Source organism: Sminthopsis crassicaudata, chromosome 2, assembly GCF_048593235.1.
Source record: "Sminthopsis crassicaudata isolate SCR6 chromosome 2, ASM4859323v1, whole genome shotgun sequence".
Taxonomy (NCBI): Eukaryota; Metazoa; Chordata; class Mammalia; order Dasyuromorphia; family Dasyuridae; genus Sminthopsis; species Sminthopsis crassicaudata.
In genome coordinates, this window is record NC_133618.1 from 90,384,117 (window position 1) to 90,403,395 (window position 19,279).

Here is a 19,279-nt window from a genome sequence, read left to right on the forward strand (position 1 = left end):
TTAATAACTTCCTTCCTTTAGCTACAGTTTTCATCATTCTTTTGTGTTCACAGGTGGAAAACCATGAATTTCTTGTGAAGGCATCCTTTGATCCTCACCTGACAGAGTTAAGAGAGTCAATTACTAATCTAGAAAAGAAGATGCAGGCATCTTTAACAAATGCAGGAAGAGAGCTAGGTAATAAAGGGAGATGAGCTCACTGGGGGCATTTTAAAAAATTGGAAAAGAGAGTGAATCTGTGATTCTTTCCATCTTGTTTGCTTGTACTCATATGCATGATCTTATAGAATTATTGAAACCCATATACATCATCTCATCTGTCCTTTCTTAATCTAGCTGGGGACATCATCTAAGCTAATAATTTCCACTGACATTTTAAAATCATGTGATGATCACAACTTAGGGGACATAGTCTTTATAATTTATAGTAGTTATCATTATTTGAGAAGAGTATACTTCTAGAAGAGAAAGCTTAAATTTTTTTTAAAAGGATATAAAGCTTCCTAAATTTAATTTTAATTTTACCCTTGGTTGTTATCGAATCCCAAGTTTTTATTTTTCCATTTATTTTCTTTTTTATTATTGTATTAGTTTAACATCTCCTAAAAGCCTGATTGAAAAGGAAAGTGTTAGGGTTTTTTGGGCTCTATGTAGACTTTTTGACAGTATGTAAAAATTTGTACGCATTGTCAACTGGGTAAAGTCTACCCCTTAAAATGCAGAGAAATCCAAGCTAGGTTGAAAGCAGGACAGTTTTATTGGGAGGAAAATTGGACACCAATATGGAAGCCCTCATCACAAAGTACAAAGGAACCCACAGCTCAGAAAAGTGGAAGAAATTTATGCTTGTAAACCACAAAGGGAAGATTCAGGAAGATGTTGGGAAAAAGAATGAACAGTCTTTCCAAGAACAAGTGGACATAGAAGCAGGGTATTTTGCAGGAACAGTTGATCACAAGGCTAGTTGAGGTGGTGGAGGATAGGGGGTATGCAGCTCACCAAAGTCAGCCAGCAAACATTAGCAAAGATGTCTAGGAGTGAGCAAGATTTTGACTCAATGCAGACTCCTTTTTAGCAAACAGACTTACTCTGTGTCCACTGCACCTACCTGTTAAGGTAACTCATAGAAAAGAGATATTAATTTCATGGGTATTTCCACAGTGTTATAATGAAACAACTCAAAGTTGTTTAAGAAATATTAAGATAAGTTAGATAAAGAAAGATAAAAATAATAAGAAAGATATCCCACTACTGTTTCAGTTTTTCGCCTCTACATATACACATCTTTATTCTACTTGGAGAGTTTTCAGTAAAACTTTAGTTTTTGAATAGGTGATTTTCAGTTCCATTCACTTTCTATTTTCTTTCTTCCAGCATTCATAAATCATTGATGATGAACTACATTTCAGAGTGTTCAGAATAATGTAGCCATCCATAGTTATTAGTTCCTCATACTGAATACCATTAATAAAAACCAACAAAGATTTTATGTTGTTTAACTCTAAATAAGAGATGTTTATATTAATAAAATCAAGTTTAAAAAAGTCAAGTGTTAGCACTGTGGGTTTGGCTTTTAACCTTTTCAGTGCATAACTCATGATTTACTTCTAATAAATAATAATGTATCAGTATACAACATAGGAGGGAATTTATAATCTAATGTAGGTGAAATAGAATTTTCATTTATATTCCAAATATTGAAAATTATCCTTCTTTTCATTTGAAGTTGAATCTTTAAATGTAAGGTTTATAGAAAATCCTAGGGTAGAATAACCTGCCCCAAATAGGTTTGAAATTAAAGCCCAAACTTTAGGGATATATTGAACCAAAACTTGACTTGGCAAGAAGCAGAGATATTCAGTTATTTAGGAATGGAAGAATTCTGCCTGCTTCTCAGCCTTCTCTCTCTGTTCCTTTCTACTATTCCATTTAATTAGAGATGACCTATATAGTACTTTATAAACCTTAAAGTGCTACATAAATACTAAGTATCATTATTATCACCAATAATATTAATAAGGAAGCCTTATTTTGTATAGCTTTAATTCTGAAACTCTTATCTAAGGCCATATAATAGTTGATACTACAGTCCTAAGTAGAATATGTAGTTCTAGGCTTATAAGAAGATCCAAGAGAAATGCAAAGAGGGAGAGAAGTGTACAGTGTGCTTGTGATTCAAATGTAGTATCTGTCCACTAAAGGGAAATGTGTCGTGTTCTGTGTTTTCTGGAACTAAGACTGATTATTGTGATAGATTTGAGTTTAGCTGCTTTTAATGTGTTCATTTATGTTATACACCTTACTTTCCATTTCAAGTCTTCAGCAAACAGACATTGAGGAAGTACCAGTGGTATCTAGACATGATAATTCAATGCTACAAGAGAATAAGATCAGGTTTAACTGAGTGCCAGCTAGGTATACAACTCTTTTTATGTGTGTTGGGACAAAATCTAACCTGTAGACCGTAATAAGTACTACTTTGGAGAAGATTTCAGTTTAGAGTAAGACTTAGGGCTAAGGCTTAGAATATTTGATCAGTAAACTTTACTGACACTCTCCAATTTGGCCAAGTCACTAAGCCCTCTAGATTTCTGTTTCCTCATCTTTAAAATAAAAGGGTTTGACTATTTGACAACATGTATTCATGAATGATCAATTAAGAAAACACCTAGCCCCTTCACTATGATGTGTGATATTTTCTTATAATTTAAATTTCTAAAGGCTCCTCAAGTTACAGTTGCAAGCATAGCTTGAACAGCCAGTTGACTCACCCAATTATAGAAATCTGTCACCACTGTTGAGTATTCCCATGAGAACTTATTCATTGAAAGTGATCTATGTATCAAACTCCACATTGTGTTTTTAGATCTTTGAATTGAATAAAAGATGTTCTAGAAGGGAAGAAGAATTTGGGTAATTTTACAATTTGGTGATTTGTCTTGTGTTTGTTTTGGTTCACTTTCATTTATTTGACACATTTATATTTTTTAAAAAACCACTTTTCAAAGAGCATATTTCAAGTCTACTTTCTTTTACTCACTTAATCCTAAGGCTTAGAACCTGGTAAACACATTAAATTGGACTCCAATGCACAACTAGGATATTACTTCCGAGTAACCTGCAAGGAAGAGAAAGTCCTTCGTAGCAATAAAAACTTTAACACATTAGATGTCCAGAAGAATGGTGTTAAGTTTACCAACAGGTATGTAAATATGTATGTTTTATTTTAAGTTTCTGATTGTCAAGGTTGCAAGATTAAGTAACCAATTTGTTTCCTCATTTTATGGTGCTAGAAGTTAGTGTACATTGATTTTTTTTTTAAAAGAATTTATTATGAACTTTGTGAAGTTCAATAGACATAAATATTTCCTCATGTCAATATACCTTAAAGTAACCATTCTTTAAGAATGTAAATAATTCTAAAAGGAGACACAGAAATAATTTTTTTTCTTACATTTCCCTTGTCTCTCCTTGAATCAGTCCTCCATCGTATTCTTACCTCTTCTTTCTCTCTGTTCCTGTTGAGTGAAGTGTGTGTGTGTGTGTGTGTGTGTTTTTATGTCTGTTTCTGTGTTGATTTCCCTCTTTTGACTAGTTCAGACTGAGAGGGAGGCTCAAGTGTTAGCTTCTCTCTCCTTTTTTTATTTGGCTGTAATGTTCCTGGGAGTTTTCATTTGGGGGTTGCTTTCAGAAGATGACCAATGATTTTTTTTTTTCTTATTTCTACTTTGAGATCTGGGTGATTTTCTTTTATGATTTCTTGAAATGTTATATACAAGGTCTTTTGGTTATGATCTTTCACCTAATCCAGTGATTTTAAATGATCTCTTCTTGAGCTATTTTGTTGGTCAGTTCTTTCTGGGATATATATTTTCTTCGGTTTTCAGTCTTTTGGCTTTATTTTAATAATTATTTTTGCCTCATGAAATGATTTCTATTTGTTCTCCTTATCTAAAGTTTCTCTGTGCTCCAGTTTTCCAAATATCACAGTGATGTTTCTTTCTTTTTTTTTTTTTTTTTTAAATAATAGCTCTTTGTTTTTCCAAATACATGCAAAGATAGTTTTCAGCATTCACCTTTGCAAAACATTGTATTTCAAATTTTTCTTCCTCCCTTCCCTAGACAGCAAACAATCCAGTATAGGTTAAACATGTGTAGTTCTTCTGAACATAATTCTACAGTCATCATTCTGCATAAAAATAATCAGACCAAAGGCCAAAAAAAAAGAAAAAAAGAAAAAGAAAAAACCCAACCCCAAGCAACAAATAACAACAAAGGTGAAAATACTATGCTTTGATCCATATTTAGTCTCCATAGTTATCTCTTTGGGTAAGGATGACTGTTTCCATCGAAAATGTATTGAAATTACAAGGTAATGTTTCTAAAGTCAAGGTCTGATCATATTATCTTCTTACTCAGTTAACTTTGCTGACTCCCTTTTAACTTCATGATCAGATAGAAAGCCCTTTATCTTTTAATGTTCATTCAAAAATGACAAAAAGCACACTACTATTACTTGTATAAACATTTTAGAATACTTTCCAAATCTGCTTCTCCCTAAACTTTATTCCATTTTGTTGGTCTGTTTCTGTTTTATATTCTTTCCCATTTAAATTCATTAAAAATATGATGGCAATACAGTATTCTCTCTTTGCCTCCAGGATCAAATATAAAATCTAAAAAAGTCCTTTATGCCCTGGTCCCTTCCAACTTTCCCAGTACAAAGCAATCCAGTGACTGGTTTCCTTGCACAGGATAGCTGCTCCATCTCTTTTATTTATTTATTAATTTTTAGTCTGTAAGGGGACTTGTTTTTCTGACTTAGAGTTTTGTTCAAGCAAAAAAAATTCACAGACCAACATTTTTCATTGGAGAATTATAGTATAGAAACAAAAATTGGGTCAGGTCTGGTGAAATATAATGTAAGCCAGAATTAAATTCAGTAAACATTTACTAAGTACTTAATATATTGGCTAGACACTAATACTAATAACCAACCTAGTATTTTCCTTATGGGCTGCTCTTTTTGTTCTCTGAATTTATATTCTAATTTTCATTTGTTGACCCAGAGGGCAAAAAATCTTTTTGTTGCTATTATAGCAAAATGAATAATATAGTTACTCAAAGATAATTTAAGATTTGTCACAATTCTCTTATTTTCATTTCCAGCAAACTGGCTGCCTACAATGATGAGTACCTCAAAATTAGAGAGGAATATGAGGAAGCCCAGGATGCCATTGTTAAAGAAATTGTCAACATCTCTTCTGGTAAATATAACCAAAACAATACCAGCAATTGTTTGAATATAACAACTTTTTTTAGCAAAAGAAATTTCAATTAAGTGCACAAAAAATAGTTTTTATAACTGAATTACACAGTGACTAGTTTGTGTTAGGTATTAATAAGAGGAAAACAAAACTTTTAGAAAACTATAAAATTCGATTGAAGAGAAATTTCAAATAAAATTGACTTTTAGGCAGCTTCCTTTTCAGTAGATTATGTAGTTGAAAGTGAGGCTATTTGTAGGAGAAAACTGGAAAATATATAGAAAGATTGCAAGCTTTTTGTGAAACAGGTGGGGAAAAGATAATACAGAGAATTTTAACTGCCTGCATTATAATCTGTACAAAAAACTTTTAAATGATAATGTGTACATTTATCAAGAACTACTATGAGGGCAGAGCATACCTAGTAGAAAATCTGTGTTCACATGCTGCCTTCTAGAAATTAGGAGTAAAACAAGATCATTCTTCAGTACCTTGGGTTAAGTTCCTTTTTCAATATAAGAAAGGACTTGGATAAGTGTCCTACATAGTGAATCACATGGATAGATTGGTGATCTGCATATTGGATGATTGTCCACATTGGTGATATAATCTTTAGTGGAATAGGAATCTTGAAGCCACCACTGCATCACAGACAAATTTTGGGGACCCTTTAAAATTGTAATTCTTGGACTTGGTTCCAGTAGCACTTGCACAATCTGCCTCAAGAGGTTTTTGTTAGGAAGGTAGGTGCTTAGAAAGCTCTATAGGCGTGAATGGTTTTGGAAGCAACTCTGTAGCAGAGAGTGTATACCTTTAGTATATATGACTCCAATCCTTTTTGATTATAAAGGAAATGCAGAATTGAAATTTTTGTGTCATTTACATAAAGGAAAAATTTTATTTGCAGCCATATATACTATTCTACAGGGCTTTTAAGTTGAAAATTTGAAGATTCACTGAAGATTAAATTCCATGTTATGATTACTTTGTAATTAAGGAAAGTGGCATTAACTGGGATCTGTCATTAATATTTGAATATTGTCCTAACTAGGAGAATTATATGCCTGACCTATTCAGCCTTAAGAATTTAACTTTTATTGAATATTGTAAAAAGGCAAATAGGGACTTTTTCATTAAGTCATTTATGAAAGAAAGGAAAAGGGACAGCATACAATTATTCCATTTATAATGCTGATTTTTTTCAAATCAATCATAATTTGTGTTATTAAATATGTTATTAAATAGACACTTATTTCATACTAGCAGGATTATTTCTTGAATTTTGACCTTCCTATATTACTTAAGCTTAATATATAGGGAGCATTCAGTCAGGGTCTTTTTATTTTTAAATTTTTGGTGAGGCAATTGGGGTTTTGACTCACCCAGGAATACACAGGTATGAAGTATTAAGTGTCTAAGACCAGGTTTGAATTCAGGTCCTTCTGACTCCAAGACCATTGTTCTATCCTTTGTGTAATCTGGCTGCCCCAGTCATGGTTTTTTTTAGAGAACTTAAATTAACACATTTTTGTTCAGTGTGGGCTTTGAGTACTCTTGTTTATTTTCATTTTTGTAGTTACTATGTTTAAGAAAGTATTTTCGTGGTCTAACTGGATATAATTTCTTTTTTCTTCAGTTTTTAATTAACGTATATGGTTTTTACATCTTTACTTTGAAATATCTTCCTCTCCCATCCCTTTGTGGAATATTATCCTTTTTAACAAAGATTAGAAAAAGCAGTTCAGTAAAACTCATCAGTATAGCAACCAAGTCTGTTTATTTATGCAGCATTTTGCACCTCTGCAAAAAAGAGGGAAGTACACTTTTTCTCATCTCCTTTTTGAGGTCAGGCTTGTTATACTAATGTAATATTGAATTTATATATATATATATATATTTTTTTTTTGTTCTTTCTTTGTACATTGCTGTAGTCATTATGTGTGTTGTTTTCCTGAACTTCTCAGAATTCTTTATATTTTATTTTATGGTACAATAATATTCTACTAAATTTAATATAGTTTAGTATTCAATCAAGATTTATTTACTCTTTTTTAAAGAATTAAAATATACTTAAGCCCCTTTGTGATAATGGTCTCAATACCCAGTAGTTAGAGGAAGCAAGATTTGCAGTCAGAAAGACTTGGCTTCTGATTCTCTGCCTAGCTGTCTTGGAATAAGTCATGTAGCCTCTTATTTTCTCAAACTTCAGTTTTTTCATTTGAAAAATGAAGAGGACTGAAGGGCCTGAACTTTAATGTCCCTCCTTTCCTCTTTCTTCCTTTTCTCTCTTTCCTCCTCACTCCCTTTCTTTTTTCTTTCCCTCTCCCTTCTCTCCTCCTACTCCCTAGTGTTCAGAAAACACTCTTTTTACTTCCATCTCTCTTCCTTCCAGACAGAGTTTGTGGGTCATGACATTTATGAAATCTTCCCTTATTATTCTTCTTCTTCAAAGTAATTTATCTCTCTTCAAATTTTCCTAGAAAGATTGGACTCTTAGACCCTATACACTTTACCTTATATTGCTATACTCATCTTTATGCATTTATGTGACACCAATAATAGGTAATTCACCTTTGAAGGTGGTGACTTTATTTTTCACCTTTTTATCTTCAATATATTTATTATAATAAATATTTGTGGATTGAATCAGTGGAAGCATTCAAATTAAAAAGATAATGAACTCAGGCATTTAACATTTTTTAATATTTTGAAATTTATACATTATTGCATGTGTTTGTGTGTATAAGAGAGAGAGAGAGATTAGTTTTTCTATTTCAAATTGATTTTTAGCCTTTTTTAAGAAAATAAAGTACTGTTACAGTAAATAGGGGAGTTGATTACTTTATACTTTATTTAGATAAGGCATATAAATTTAGAAGTGCAAATTGAACTCAGAATTGGGACAATTGTGTTTCTTTTTTTGCTTTGCTGTCATGTTCTATATTTATGATTAAACTTTTTTTTGGGGGGGGTGTTTTTTTTATTTTACAGGCTATGTAGAACCAATGCAGACACTGAATGATGTATTAGCTCAACTAGATGCAATTGTCAGTTTTGCTCATGTATCAAATGGTGCACCTGTTCCATATGTACGTCCAGTCATTTTGGAAAAGGGACAAGGGAAAATCATTTTGAAGGGTTCCAGACATGCCTGTGTTGAAGTTCAGGATGATGTTGCATTTATTCCCAATGACATATACTTTGAAAAAAATAAGCAGATGTTCCACATTATTACTGGTAAAAATTTCATTGCTTTTCAGTTTTTTGTTTTTTAAAAAAGTATTAAATTTTTTTGGAAATTATTTTTTAAAAATTATAGTTCTTGACATTTAAATAAAAACATATTGTTCATTATTGTTTTAAAGTAGTTTGTAAAGGAATTCTTGTAAAATTCTTGTTCAGGCATTTAAAAATTCCATGCCTTTGGCCTCAAAACATTTTTATGATCTAGTACTTTGATTACCCAAGATGTTAGTTTTCTCTTTGAACTTTTTATTATAGGGACATGCTGTCAAATAACTGAGTAAAGGATTGAACAAGATCTAGGACATAAGTTTTAGGACATTCACACTGCCTTTGTGACTGCTCTTTGGGGTCAATCATTAAACAGTACCCCACAACATGAATGGGAGAATCTTAGTAAAATATATTATTGCCATTCAGCTCTGTTGTTTTAATTAAGAAATACAACAAGCAGGCCTCTTAATGATTCTGGTTTATAGAGACAATCTCATCAGAAATTGAGATGCTGTTTCTTCACCTCAGATTTAGGACATTTCTCTTGTTCTTTATTATTTTTTTTCCCCTTTATTATTATTTTTTCCCTTTATTATTTTTCAAAGAAAAATGCATGGTTTTCAACAATTGGTTTTGGACTCATCCTCTGTTATATTTGGTTTGTATTTTTCCTTTATATTTTGAAGTAGTAGAGCTTTATGTATCCATTTACATAAGGAACATTCTTTAATTACCTTGGTTGGTAATTACCGATATCTGCCATGCTTCCTTGTTCAGTCTTGAAATTTGTAAAATATTAAATGAATTCTGTATGACTTTCTAGCTTTGCTAAATTAGGGAACATACTTTCTAATGAGAACCCATTCTTTTTTTTTTTTTTTTTTTTTTTTTTTGGATAAAGAAATTGGAGTTAAGTGACTTGCCCAGGAACACAGTTAGGAAGTGTTAATTGTTTGATTAAGTGGTCCTCCTGGTTCCAGGTGCTGTGCTCTATACACTACTACCCTGAGACACCATTCTTTAAGTCAGACATTTTACTTCTTTCAGATGATACTACTTGCACATTGTACAATATTGCCCTAATAGTAGAGAACTTGGAATTAGGTTAGTTTTAAGTTGTATGACTAGAATTCCCCAGTCAGCTAACTTCTGTGTATTATCTATCCACTTCACAATTTTTAATTGTCTTTTTTGTTTGTTTGTTTTCAGGCCCAAATATGGGAGGTAAATCAACATACATTCGCCAAACTGGAGTAATAGTTCTGATGGCTCAGATTGGCTGTTTTGTACCTTGTGAGTCAGCAGAAGTGTCCATTGTGGATTGTATCTTGGCCCGAGTTGGAGCAGGTGATTGTCAACTGAAAGGTGTATCTACATTCATGGCAGAAATGCTAGAGACAGCTTCTATTCTCAGGTAAAGAGGTCCTAATTCTGATTTTTAAATCCTTTTTGAAATGGATATATTGTGAAGGAGTGCCATAGATATAAAGGAAACAAAATTTAGCTCTCTCCTGAGTTTTCACCTCAAATACCACATTTGGTCCCTATTCTTCTTGCCCAGAACTCTATACAGATCTCTTGGCCCTTCATTCAGCTCAGGGAATTTTGAGGGTTTTCTAAAGGAAACTGAATTATTAGATTGCTATTAGTTAATGACTCATCTTTATGGCTCATCTTGAAATGGATTTATGTTCAATCCCTGACTTCTTTGTGACTCTACATATACAGCAGACCCTGAGACACTTCTTCCTCATAAATTTTCTCACACCCATCTATTTTAAAAGCCTCATTGAAAGTACAGCTTTAAATAGCTGCCAGAATTTATTTCATTTGGTAACTCTTAATTTTTTATATATATTTTAAGAATCTGTTCGTTGATCTTTATTATTGTGAAAGTATAATGGTTATGAAAATGCATTTAGTAGCTTGTGGTGAGTTTCATATTTTCTTGTATTGTTATTGTTGCATTCTGCCTTTTCTCACTATTGTGTTTTAATCTTGATGTTCTGTTTACCTGAAATGCCTTTCTCTATTCTCTCTAGCTGTTCAAATTAACCTGTTTCTTAAGACCCAGAAATCACTTATTTTGGGGGTTTTGTCTTTTTTATAATAATCCTAAAGTTGCATCTATTTTCTCTTAGCTGCTTTCACAATTATTTTCTGTGCCTTTCATTTGGCATTGACCTACATGCTGTCTTGACACCTTGGTTGTTTTAAATTTTACTTTTCATGTGTGTATCTTGTCTCCCCAACTAGATGGTAAGTTTCTCGTGGGGAGATACTGTAACATGTCTTTGTCTTTCACTTAATAGTATTGGCTTTGCTCAAAACTATGTTATGGAAAAACTTAATGTGATTTTATTTCTTAGGTCTGCAACCAAAGACTCCCTGATAATCATCGATGAGTTGGGAAGAGGGACTTCTACCTATGATGGATTTGGGTTAGCATGGGCTATTTCAGAGTATATTGCCACTAAGATAGGTGCCTTCTGTATGTTTGCTACTCATTTTCATGAATTGACAGCATTGGCTGACCAGTTGCCAACAGTGAATAATCTACATGTTTCAGCATTAACTACTGATGAGACATTAACTATGCTATATCAAGTAAAGAAAGGTAAGATTGTGCTAATATTAATGGCAAAGCTGTTGTATGTCCCGTGTGACCTAGGGGAAATGACTGCTCAGGAGCTTGTCATCAAATAAATATTTTTAAAATATTATAATATGCCAGGCATTGTGCTAAGCACTGGGTATACCAAAAAAAAAGAAAAGCAAATGGCAATCTCTATGCTCAGGAGTTAATATTCTACTGGGGAAGACAAACAGCAAGCAAACATATACAATCAAGTGTTCGCAAGATTAATGGGAAATAATGGAAAGAGGACCTGGCAGAACTCTGGTTCATCTACTCTGCCTTTATATCTATCAAGAATAGTACTCCCCAAATATAATTCAGATGAGGTCACTTTTTAGTCATCAGAGAATCCACAACTTCCCTTGTCAGTGTTAGTAGACAGACTATTTTGTTTTTGGCTTAATTTTACTAGTGCTTACTGTATCACCAGCTAATGTTGGTATATAGTTAGCACTTAGTTGTTTATTGAATTTAAGTGAATTTCAAGTTTCCATTTAAATTACATATTGAATAACCACAGTTATTATTCCATCAAATTTAGAGTTTGGACACTCCTCTTCTGCAGTGAAATTAAATTTAGACTTATCCATGATTTTTTTCCCATGAATTTTTTGATCACTTAAAAGTGCAGAGAGGCAAAGAAGTGTCTGAAATTATTTTGTACCTATCTTTTAGTGAATAACTTATTCCTTCAGTAAAAGTTGTCAATGTTACCTAATAAGATCTCCAAAATCATCAATGAAGTTAATTGCTAGGATAGACTTTAAAACTTTATAGTTTACACCTTCACCAGTCTTTAGAGCAACTACTATTATTTATTTATTTATTTATTTTTAAAATTTTTTGCTGAGGCAGTTGGGGTTGTGACTTGCCTAGGATCACACAGCTAAGATGTGTTAAGTGTCTGAGATCTGATTTGAACTCAGGTCCTCCTGATTTCAGGGCTGGTGCTGTGCTACCTAGCTGCCCCCAGAGTAACTACTTTTGCAAGGTGTTCCATCAGGTAGCCATGGAACCTGCATGTTTGTATTTCTTTATTGGTTATTCACAAACCAGTAAGAGACAGATCATCACCATTTTCTCATTATTGTTGTGACTCATGGTTCAAAGGTGATCCTTGTGAATGACTGTGCTTGAATTGATATTGTTGACATAATTACATGTATTTTTAATTGGAATTTGAATAGTATGGTCTATTAGAAATTTAAATCAAATTACATTGTGTTTGAGCAGTACAAAAATATAAGTTCTAGATACCAAAAAGCAGCTTTTCCAAAAGAAGACTTGGTGGTGAAAGTAGCAATTTATGATTTCACTTGTCATTATTATACTGTGGTACCTTGGGGAAGCAGAGATTTCATTGGTGGAAGTATTTCTTCCATCATTCCAGATTAAAACCCATTCATGCCTTGTTATACTATATGATCTTTGTCACCATTCTTCCCATAAGTCATCCAAAGAGGATCTGTGCAGTGTTCTGGAAGCTTTCCTATAGGTTCATTTCATTGTTATCCCTCTTCACTGTATGACTCCCATCTGCTTTTGTAATCCTGTATTTTTTGGATGATATCTTTTATATTATCCTTGTACATAAGTTATACTTAAAATATATTGCAGCTTTCTTCCATCCACTATGCATATCTCCATTGCTGTTTGGATCACTCGCTACTTTTGGATTATTTGGAGATTGGGATGTTTCATGATTCTCAGCCAAACAGCATTACTCAGAGAGAGCAGTGATGTTCAAAAATGCTTTTATGTGTATGTGTCTCTGTCTGTGCCCAAATGCAATGTCATAGGCATTTTTCCTCCATTTGGTTTTTCCTTTATAGTTTGTTGAGCCTATTTCTTTTGATTAATCATGGATCTTATTAAGACAACCCTATAATGTTCTGCCTGGAGCGTCATGGTGCCATCTTCACAGTGTCATCCATAAGTAAGAGCATCTACAGACCTTCATCATCAATAAAGAATCCTTCCCATTTTATCCTTATTCAAGTTAGTCTCTACGACAGTGCAAAACCTTTGGCAAGCTGTCTCTATTTTATACCTGGTGACTATATTTAAAATATCAAAGTTATCAGTGCCTTTACATTTATTAAAATGTCTTCTTCTAGATATGAAGTTCCTTGTTAGAATAGGACTTTTTAAGGTTTTTTTCCTCTGTTCATTCAAAAACTTTTTGTATTTTCAGAAAGCAAGCATGGATCTTACATAATCTATACCTTTCCACTAAAAATGATAATTCTTTTTTTATTTTTTTTATTTATTTTTTTTTTTTAGCTTTGTATTTACAAGATTTATGAATGGGTAATTTTTCAGCATTGACAATTGCAAAACCTTTTGTTCCAATTTTTCCCCTCCTTCCCTCCACCCTCTCCCCCAGATGGCAGGTAGACCAATACATGTTAAATATGTTAAAGTATATGTTAAATACAATATATGTATACATGACCATACAGTTATTTGCTGCACAAGAAGAATCGGACTTTGAAATAATGTATAATTAATCTGTGAAGGAAATAAAAAATGCAGCTGGACAAAAATAGGGGGATTGGGATTTCTCTGTAGTGGTTCATAGTCATCTCCCAGAGTTCTTTCCCTGGGTGTAGCTGGTTCAAATAATTACTGCACTATTGGAACTGATTTGGTTCATCTCATTGTTGAAGAGAGCCACGTCCATCAGGATTGATCATCATATAGTGTTGTTGAAGTATATAATGATCTCCTGGTCCTGCTCATTTCACTCAGCATCAATTCATGTAGGTCTCTCCAGGCCTTTCTGAAATCATCCTGTTTGTCATTTCTTACAGAACAATAATATTCCATAACATTCATATACCACAGTTTATTCAGCCATTCTCCAGTTGATGGGCATCCACTCAGTTTTCAGCTTCTTGCCATTACAAAGAGGGCTGCCACAAACATTTTGTACATGTGGGTCCCTTTCCCTTCTTTAAGATCTCTTTGGAATATAAGCCCAGTAGTAACACTGCTGGATCAAAGGAAAATGATAATTCTTAATGTCCTCTGTCCTATTATTGGCTGCACAATCCTAAAGGGTCATTTTTTATTTTTTATTTCATGGTTTGTATTGGCTAGTGACTTAATTAATAAGTTATTAACATATTATGATGAATTGCTATATGTTGTATTAGGTTGTCCTTTCTGTTAATGCGACATACTGTACCCTAAGACAACTTGCCAGAAGAAACCATATTTTTTATTTCATTGGCATAGTTTTCAGGATCACTTTTGCATCATTATCAAAATAGGGCTTAGTAGAAGATTCACTATTAAATCCAAAAAATAGCTTATGATTTTGAATGAGCACATCAGAGGTCTTTTTTTTTTTATGATGAGGACAAGAAACTTCCGTCTCATAATTAATCAGTTACCTAGTTTTTAGCTCTTAGACTGAAGTTACATGCTTACTTTTTCTGTGGTACTTGTATTAGAGGATAAAATAGCATTTGAAAGTAGATCATAAGATCATAAACTTGGAGCTTGGAGGAGACTTGAAGGCTCTAGCTTCCAACCCTCTCACCCCATCCCTATTGATGAGGAAAGTAGTATAAAAAAGTGATGTACTCAGGGTAACAGTGATTTTCTTTGGTTGAACTTTAACTCAGGTCTTCCCAACTCAAGTCCAGTGCCTTCCCCACCCTCTTGTGCTTGCTTTCTCATGGACCAGCAATTTATTCAGCTTAGTATTTCAATTTTCTCTTCCTTGACATGAAGATGATACAATTAGGTCTTCTTTAAGTGTTTCATAAAGACATTGGTTGGATTAATGCATATCAGCTTTTTTCTCTGGCAGCTTACTTAATCCAGTTCCAGTACTTAAGAAAAGATTTGGTATTTTGGTATTGTTTCTTATCCTCTAATATGATATGAATGCCAAGTCATAATCACCTGTGCCTTCTAGTGGAGGCTTAATTAAAAGCTCATTTTTACTTTGGTCAGAATCATTTGCCAAGCTTTTTTTTTTTTTTTTTTTTTTTTAATGTATAGTTAAGTTTTCTAATGATACATGAAGGAGGATTAATTTCAATTCTATAAGCTGCTATTCTCTTTGATTTCTTGCAGGTGTCTGTGATCAGAGTTTTGGGATTCATGTTGCAGAGCTTGCTAATTTTCCTAAACATGTAATAGAGAATGCCAAACAAAAGGCCCTTGAACTAGAAGAATTCCAGCATTTTGGAAAACCTCAAGAATCTGATGACACAGAACCAGCATCCAAGAGATGCTACCAAGAAAAAGAGGTTTGTCGCTTTGTAAATATAGCTATTTAAGCTGATTGACAAGACTAACAACATAATGAAATTTAACACAGCCACCATATCGCCACCCTAGAAAGCATGACTATTTCCATCATGAGTTATCTGACTGATGATAATTGGTGTCTATAGAATCTGCTAATACATAACAACAGATCAACTATTTATTAAGCATATAAACTATGAGCTAAGCCATGTGCTAAGAATTGAGGATACAAAAACAGGCATAAAAGACAATATATACTTTCAGGAAACTCACATGCTATTGGGGGAGGTGGAAAATTAGCCTGAGGAGAGGAGAAACTGTGCAAGTCCAGAGAGTGAAGTGACCAGGGCTGGAGTCTCTCAGGAAAGAGCAGTCCTAACTTTCTGGCTCTGATATATCTATATATTCAGAAGAGAAAATGAAGAGAAAAACTTCAGAAAGGAGAAATGTGTTCCACCTTTGTGTCAGTCTAAGTATGAGTTAAATAAACGTTAGGAAAAGAATAATACAAAATAATTAAGCATTATTAAGTAAGTACCTTCTGTGGTAAGAAGGAAATGTCCCATTGAGGGAATCATCACATACATAGAAAAGTAGCTGTGAAATAGTTACAAAATGGATATGAGGTCATAGGGAAGTGATGTAGGAAGCAGGTTGGGGCCACCCATGTTAGCTGTGCAAATGCTGGAGGCCAGCCTCTGTCCAGGAAACTGATGGTGCTACAGGGCACCAGCCATCATTCTGTGAGGAAACAAAACTGTCCTAAGGAATAGGCAGAACTGTAAACATTGTGGTTTGATCCAGGGGTTTACCTGTCTTTAGTAGAGAGGCTGACAAGCTATTCTCCTGTCTTTGGTGAAGCCTTTTTGCACTGAGGCAGAGTGATCATTTGACACATGATCTTTTACCAGGCCAGTACTTGAAACTGAACCACTGTGATGGATCTTGTCCAACTGTACCTTATTAATATGACCTTGGAGAATCCAGGGGTTATCTATATTCCCCATTGCGACTTTTTTAGTATGTCTTCAGTGGAGGATCCAACAGATGTACTAATTGAGTACAGATAGTAATTTAGAAAAGATAGTGGTGACAGCATTGTTTTCCTGGAGGGGAGATCTTTAAAAGATAGAATTTGGAGAGACAAAAAAGGAGGATATGAGAGTATTCCAGGCTGCATGAATCAAAAAATCTCTTCCCTCTCTCTGTGTCTTCCTTTTTCCCTGTCTCTGTGTCTCTCTCTCTCTCTCTCTCTCTCTCTCTCTCTCTCTCTCTCACACACACACACACACACACCCATCTTTCAAAAAAATTACAATGGAGTCAGATAGTGTTTTCTCACATGTCCTTTCCACTATTAAAAAATTGTCCAAAAAACCTCAAAGATTTTTTTGTTTCTGTGAGCCATATCTATTGATATTTGCCATATTAGAAATTAAAATGTCTTGATATTATGAAAATTTTTTTTAATCTACTGGATTCCCTGGAAGATTCTTGGGGATTCTTAGTGTCTACAGACTATATTTTCAGAAACTGCTATATAGTTTTTAAGAGTAAATGAAATAATGAAAATGAATGGGAAGATTTTAGTTTTTGCACCCTAAGTTTTATTCTTTTATGTTCAGATGTTATTATTTTGATAGATGATGTTATAGAGTATTATTATGGAATTATAATTTCAGCTTGTATTCAGTTGTATGATTGTGTTTTTATAAGTAGGAACATGATAGATATTAGAATTCCCTTCATATTAGAATGAGATAGTTAAGAGCCACAAAGGCATTGGATGTTATTTGCACTAGCTTGATGTTAGATAGCTAAATCTGGATGTTCTGGTTAATTGAAATGCTTTTCAAAATGCGAGGAGTGGTGTAGAAAAATAGATGTAGTTGATCTTTCTTCTTTCTCACCTGGTACCTTGCTCCTCAAATTCAGTGATATTTTGTTCCTTTGTGAAGAAAGATATTTTTTATTTTCTTCAGTAATTGCTAGGGCTCTATACTTACTATGGATGAAGAAATGGAAATAGCCTTCTTCTGTTTGCATTAGTGTGCTTCATTGGGAAACATATATCTAATAATCAAAGGAATCTTACCTACTTTCTTCCAATTAAAACAGAAGGTGACGTGATTCATAAATCACATAAATAGCAAATAATAATTTTGGGATTCCTGGCTTCTCTGACAACCTCCCCCCAATCAGTTCTCCTCTCACTATGCTTCTTTGCTTGGAAACTGCTTAAAAAATAAATACAATCTTTGGGCCACAACTTGGGTTATAGTTGCTTTTGAAATGTGCTTTTAACCTGAAGATACTGAACTTGTTGAGAGGCCCTGGACTTTGTTGATAATTGTACTAGTCACCAACATGCATTTTTTCTAAGAAATGAGGGCAGTGTTTGGTATTACATGTTAATGAAACATAAATCATGGATTTGGAGAAGATATTTTAAGGTCTAATTGTGTGTTCCCTTTTTTTTCCAGCAAGGTGAAAAAATAATTCAGGCATTTCTGAACAAGGTAAAGGAATTGCCCTTTGCAGAAATGTCAGAAGAAGGTATCAGAACCAAACTGAAACGACTGAAGGCTGAAGTGATAGCACAAAATAACAGTTTTGTGAATGGAATAATTTCACGGTTAAAAGTTACTCCATGAAAAACTCCACAGTGGAATGAACAAGTTCTGTAGATTTTTTTTTTTTTTTTTTTTTTAATTGTAGAAAGTCCCCACTGACTATGTTAATGCTTTTGTAAGGTTTTATATTTTTCCCTTGGTGTTTTAGAAATGGATTCACAGATTACTGAATAAAACTTTAGTATTATGTTTCTTTAAATCATTTGTGTAGACACCTATTTTGAAAAATGAAAGTTTTGTATTGAGGAATTGATATAGAATTGGAAGGGGATTCGTAGTCCAACCTCCGCATTACAAAAAAGAAGAAGATGAAGAGTAAGAGAGAGCCCAGGATGTTGAATTATCCAAAAACAGAAGCACTACCCTTGCCCACTGTGAACAAAATACACAGCCCCAAGCACCCTTGGGCTGAGCCAGAGTGGGATAGTTAGCCCTCAAGATAAAACATCCTAAATGCCTTTCAGACAATCAAGAAAAGGATTTGACTGTGGAGTTCAATTATAATGATATTAAGGACTTTTTGAAATTCTTTTTGTTTGGGCAGTAAAATACAGGACGTGTGGTCCTGGGAAGATCATGTGAAGTTTGAAGATGTGTATACTTTAGTATAGTATAAGCTTTTCTAAAAGACACATTATGCGTAATAACCACAGAAGCACAGACATATGAACTTTCATTTATGCAAAGAGATGAAAACTAATTGATCCCTTCAGTACACACCAGGTGGTAAATATTTAACAAGCCCCTGGCACAGATGGCAATTCCTCAGAATTGGAAACTTAGAAAAACAAGTCCTTTATCAACTTAGAGCATAGTAAGCTGAACATGATATCTAGAGATGCATTTATAACTCCTCCATTTTACATATGAGGAGATAAAACCCAGAGAGGTGTGAGACATGCCTAATGTCACACATTGAGTCTGTGGCAGAAACAGCACTTAGAACCCAGGTCTTCCAGCGATCAGTCCAGTGTTCCTCCTGTTTACTATCCATTACTTCTTGAAGTGACTTGTTTTCTGCTCAAATCAAAACATTGACTAATCATGTCAGTAGGCAAAGGTAATAAGTAACCAAGTGCTTCTACTTCCACTGTCAATTTTCCAGGTTTTACAAACTTAAATGAAGTTGGCAAGTAGACACATACATACATCTGCCTTTTGTCATTCTTGTTTAACTTCTTTCAGAGTGTATTTTGCTACTTATGAGCAATATTAACTGACTATTTAGTTAGACTGAA

At 33.6% G+C, this 19,279-nt stretch overlaps 1 protein-coding gene across 1 annotated transcript in view; it reads left to right on the forward strand.

The window, feature by feature from the left end:
• The window catches only part of MSH2 (mutS homolog 2), a 60,947-nt gene extending 42,707 nt beyond the window's left edge, over positions 1–18,240 (forward strand). Inside the window, exons 9-16 of the mRNA XM_074286776.1 lie at positions 54–177; positions 3,052–3,202; positions 5,170–5,267; positions 8,259–8,504; positions 9,714–9,918; positions 10,874–11,121; positions 15,232–15,407; positions 17,892–18,240. Coding sequence (XP_074142877.1) covers positions 54–177; positions 3,052–3,202; positions 5,170–5,267; positions 8,259–8,504; positions 9,714–9,918; positions 10,874–11,121; positions 15,232–15,407; positions 17,892–18,062 — 1,419 coding nt within the window. The 3' untranslated portion in view covers positions 18,063–18,240. The remainder of the gene's footprint in view (positions 1–53; positions 178–3,051; positions 3,203–5,169; positions 5,268–8,258; positions 8,505–9,713; positions 9,919–10,873; positions 11,122–15,231; positions 15,408–17,891) is intronic.
• Positions 18,241–19,279: the final 1,039 nt, after the last annotated feature.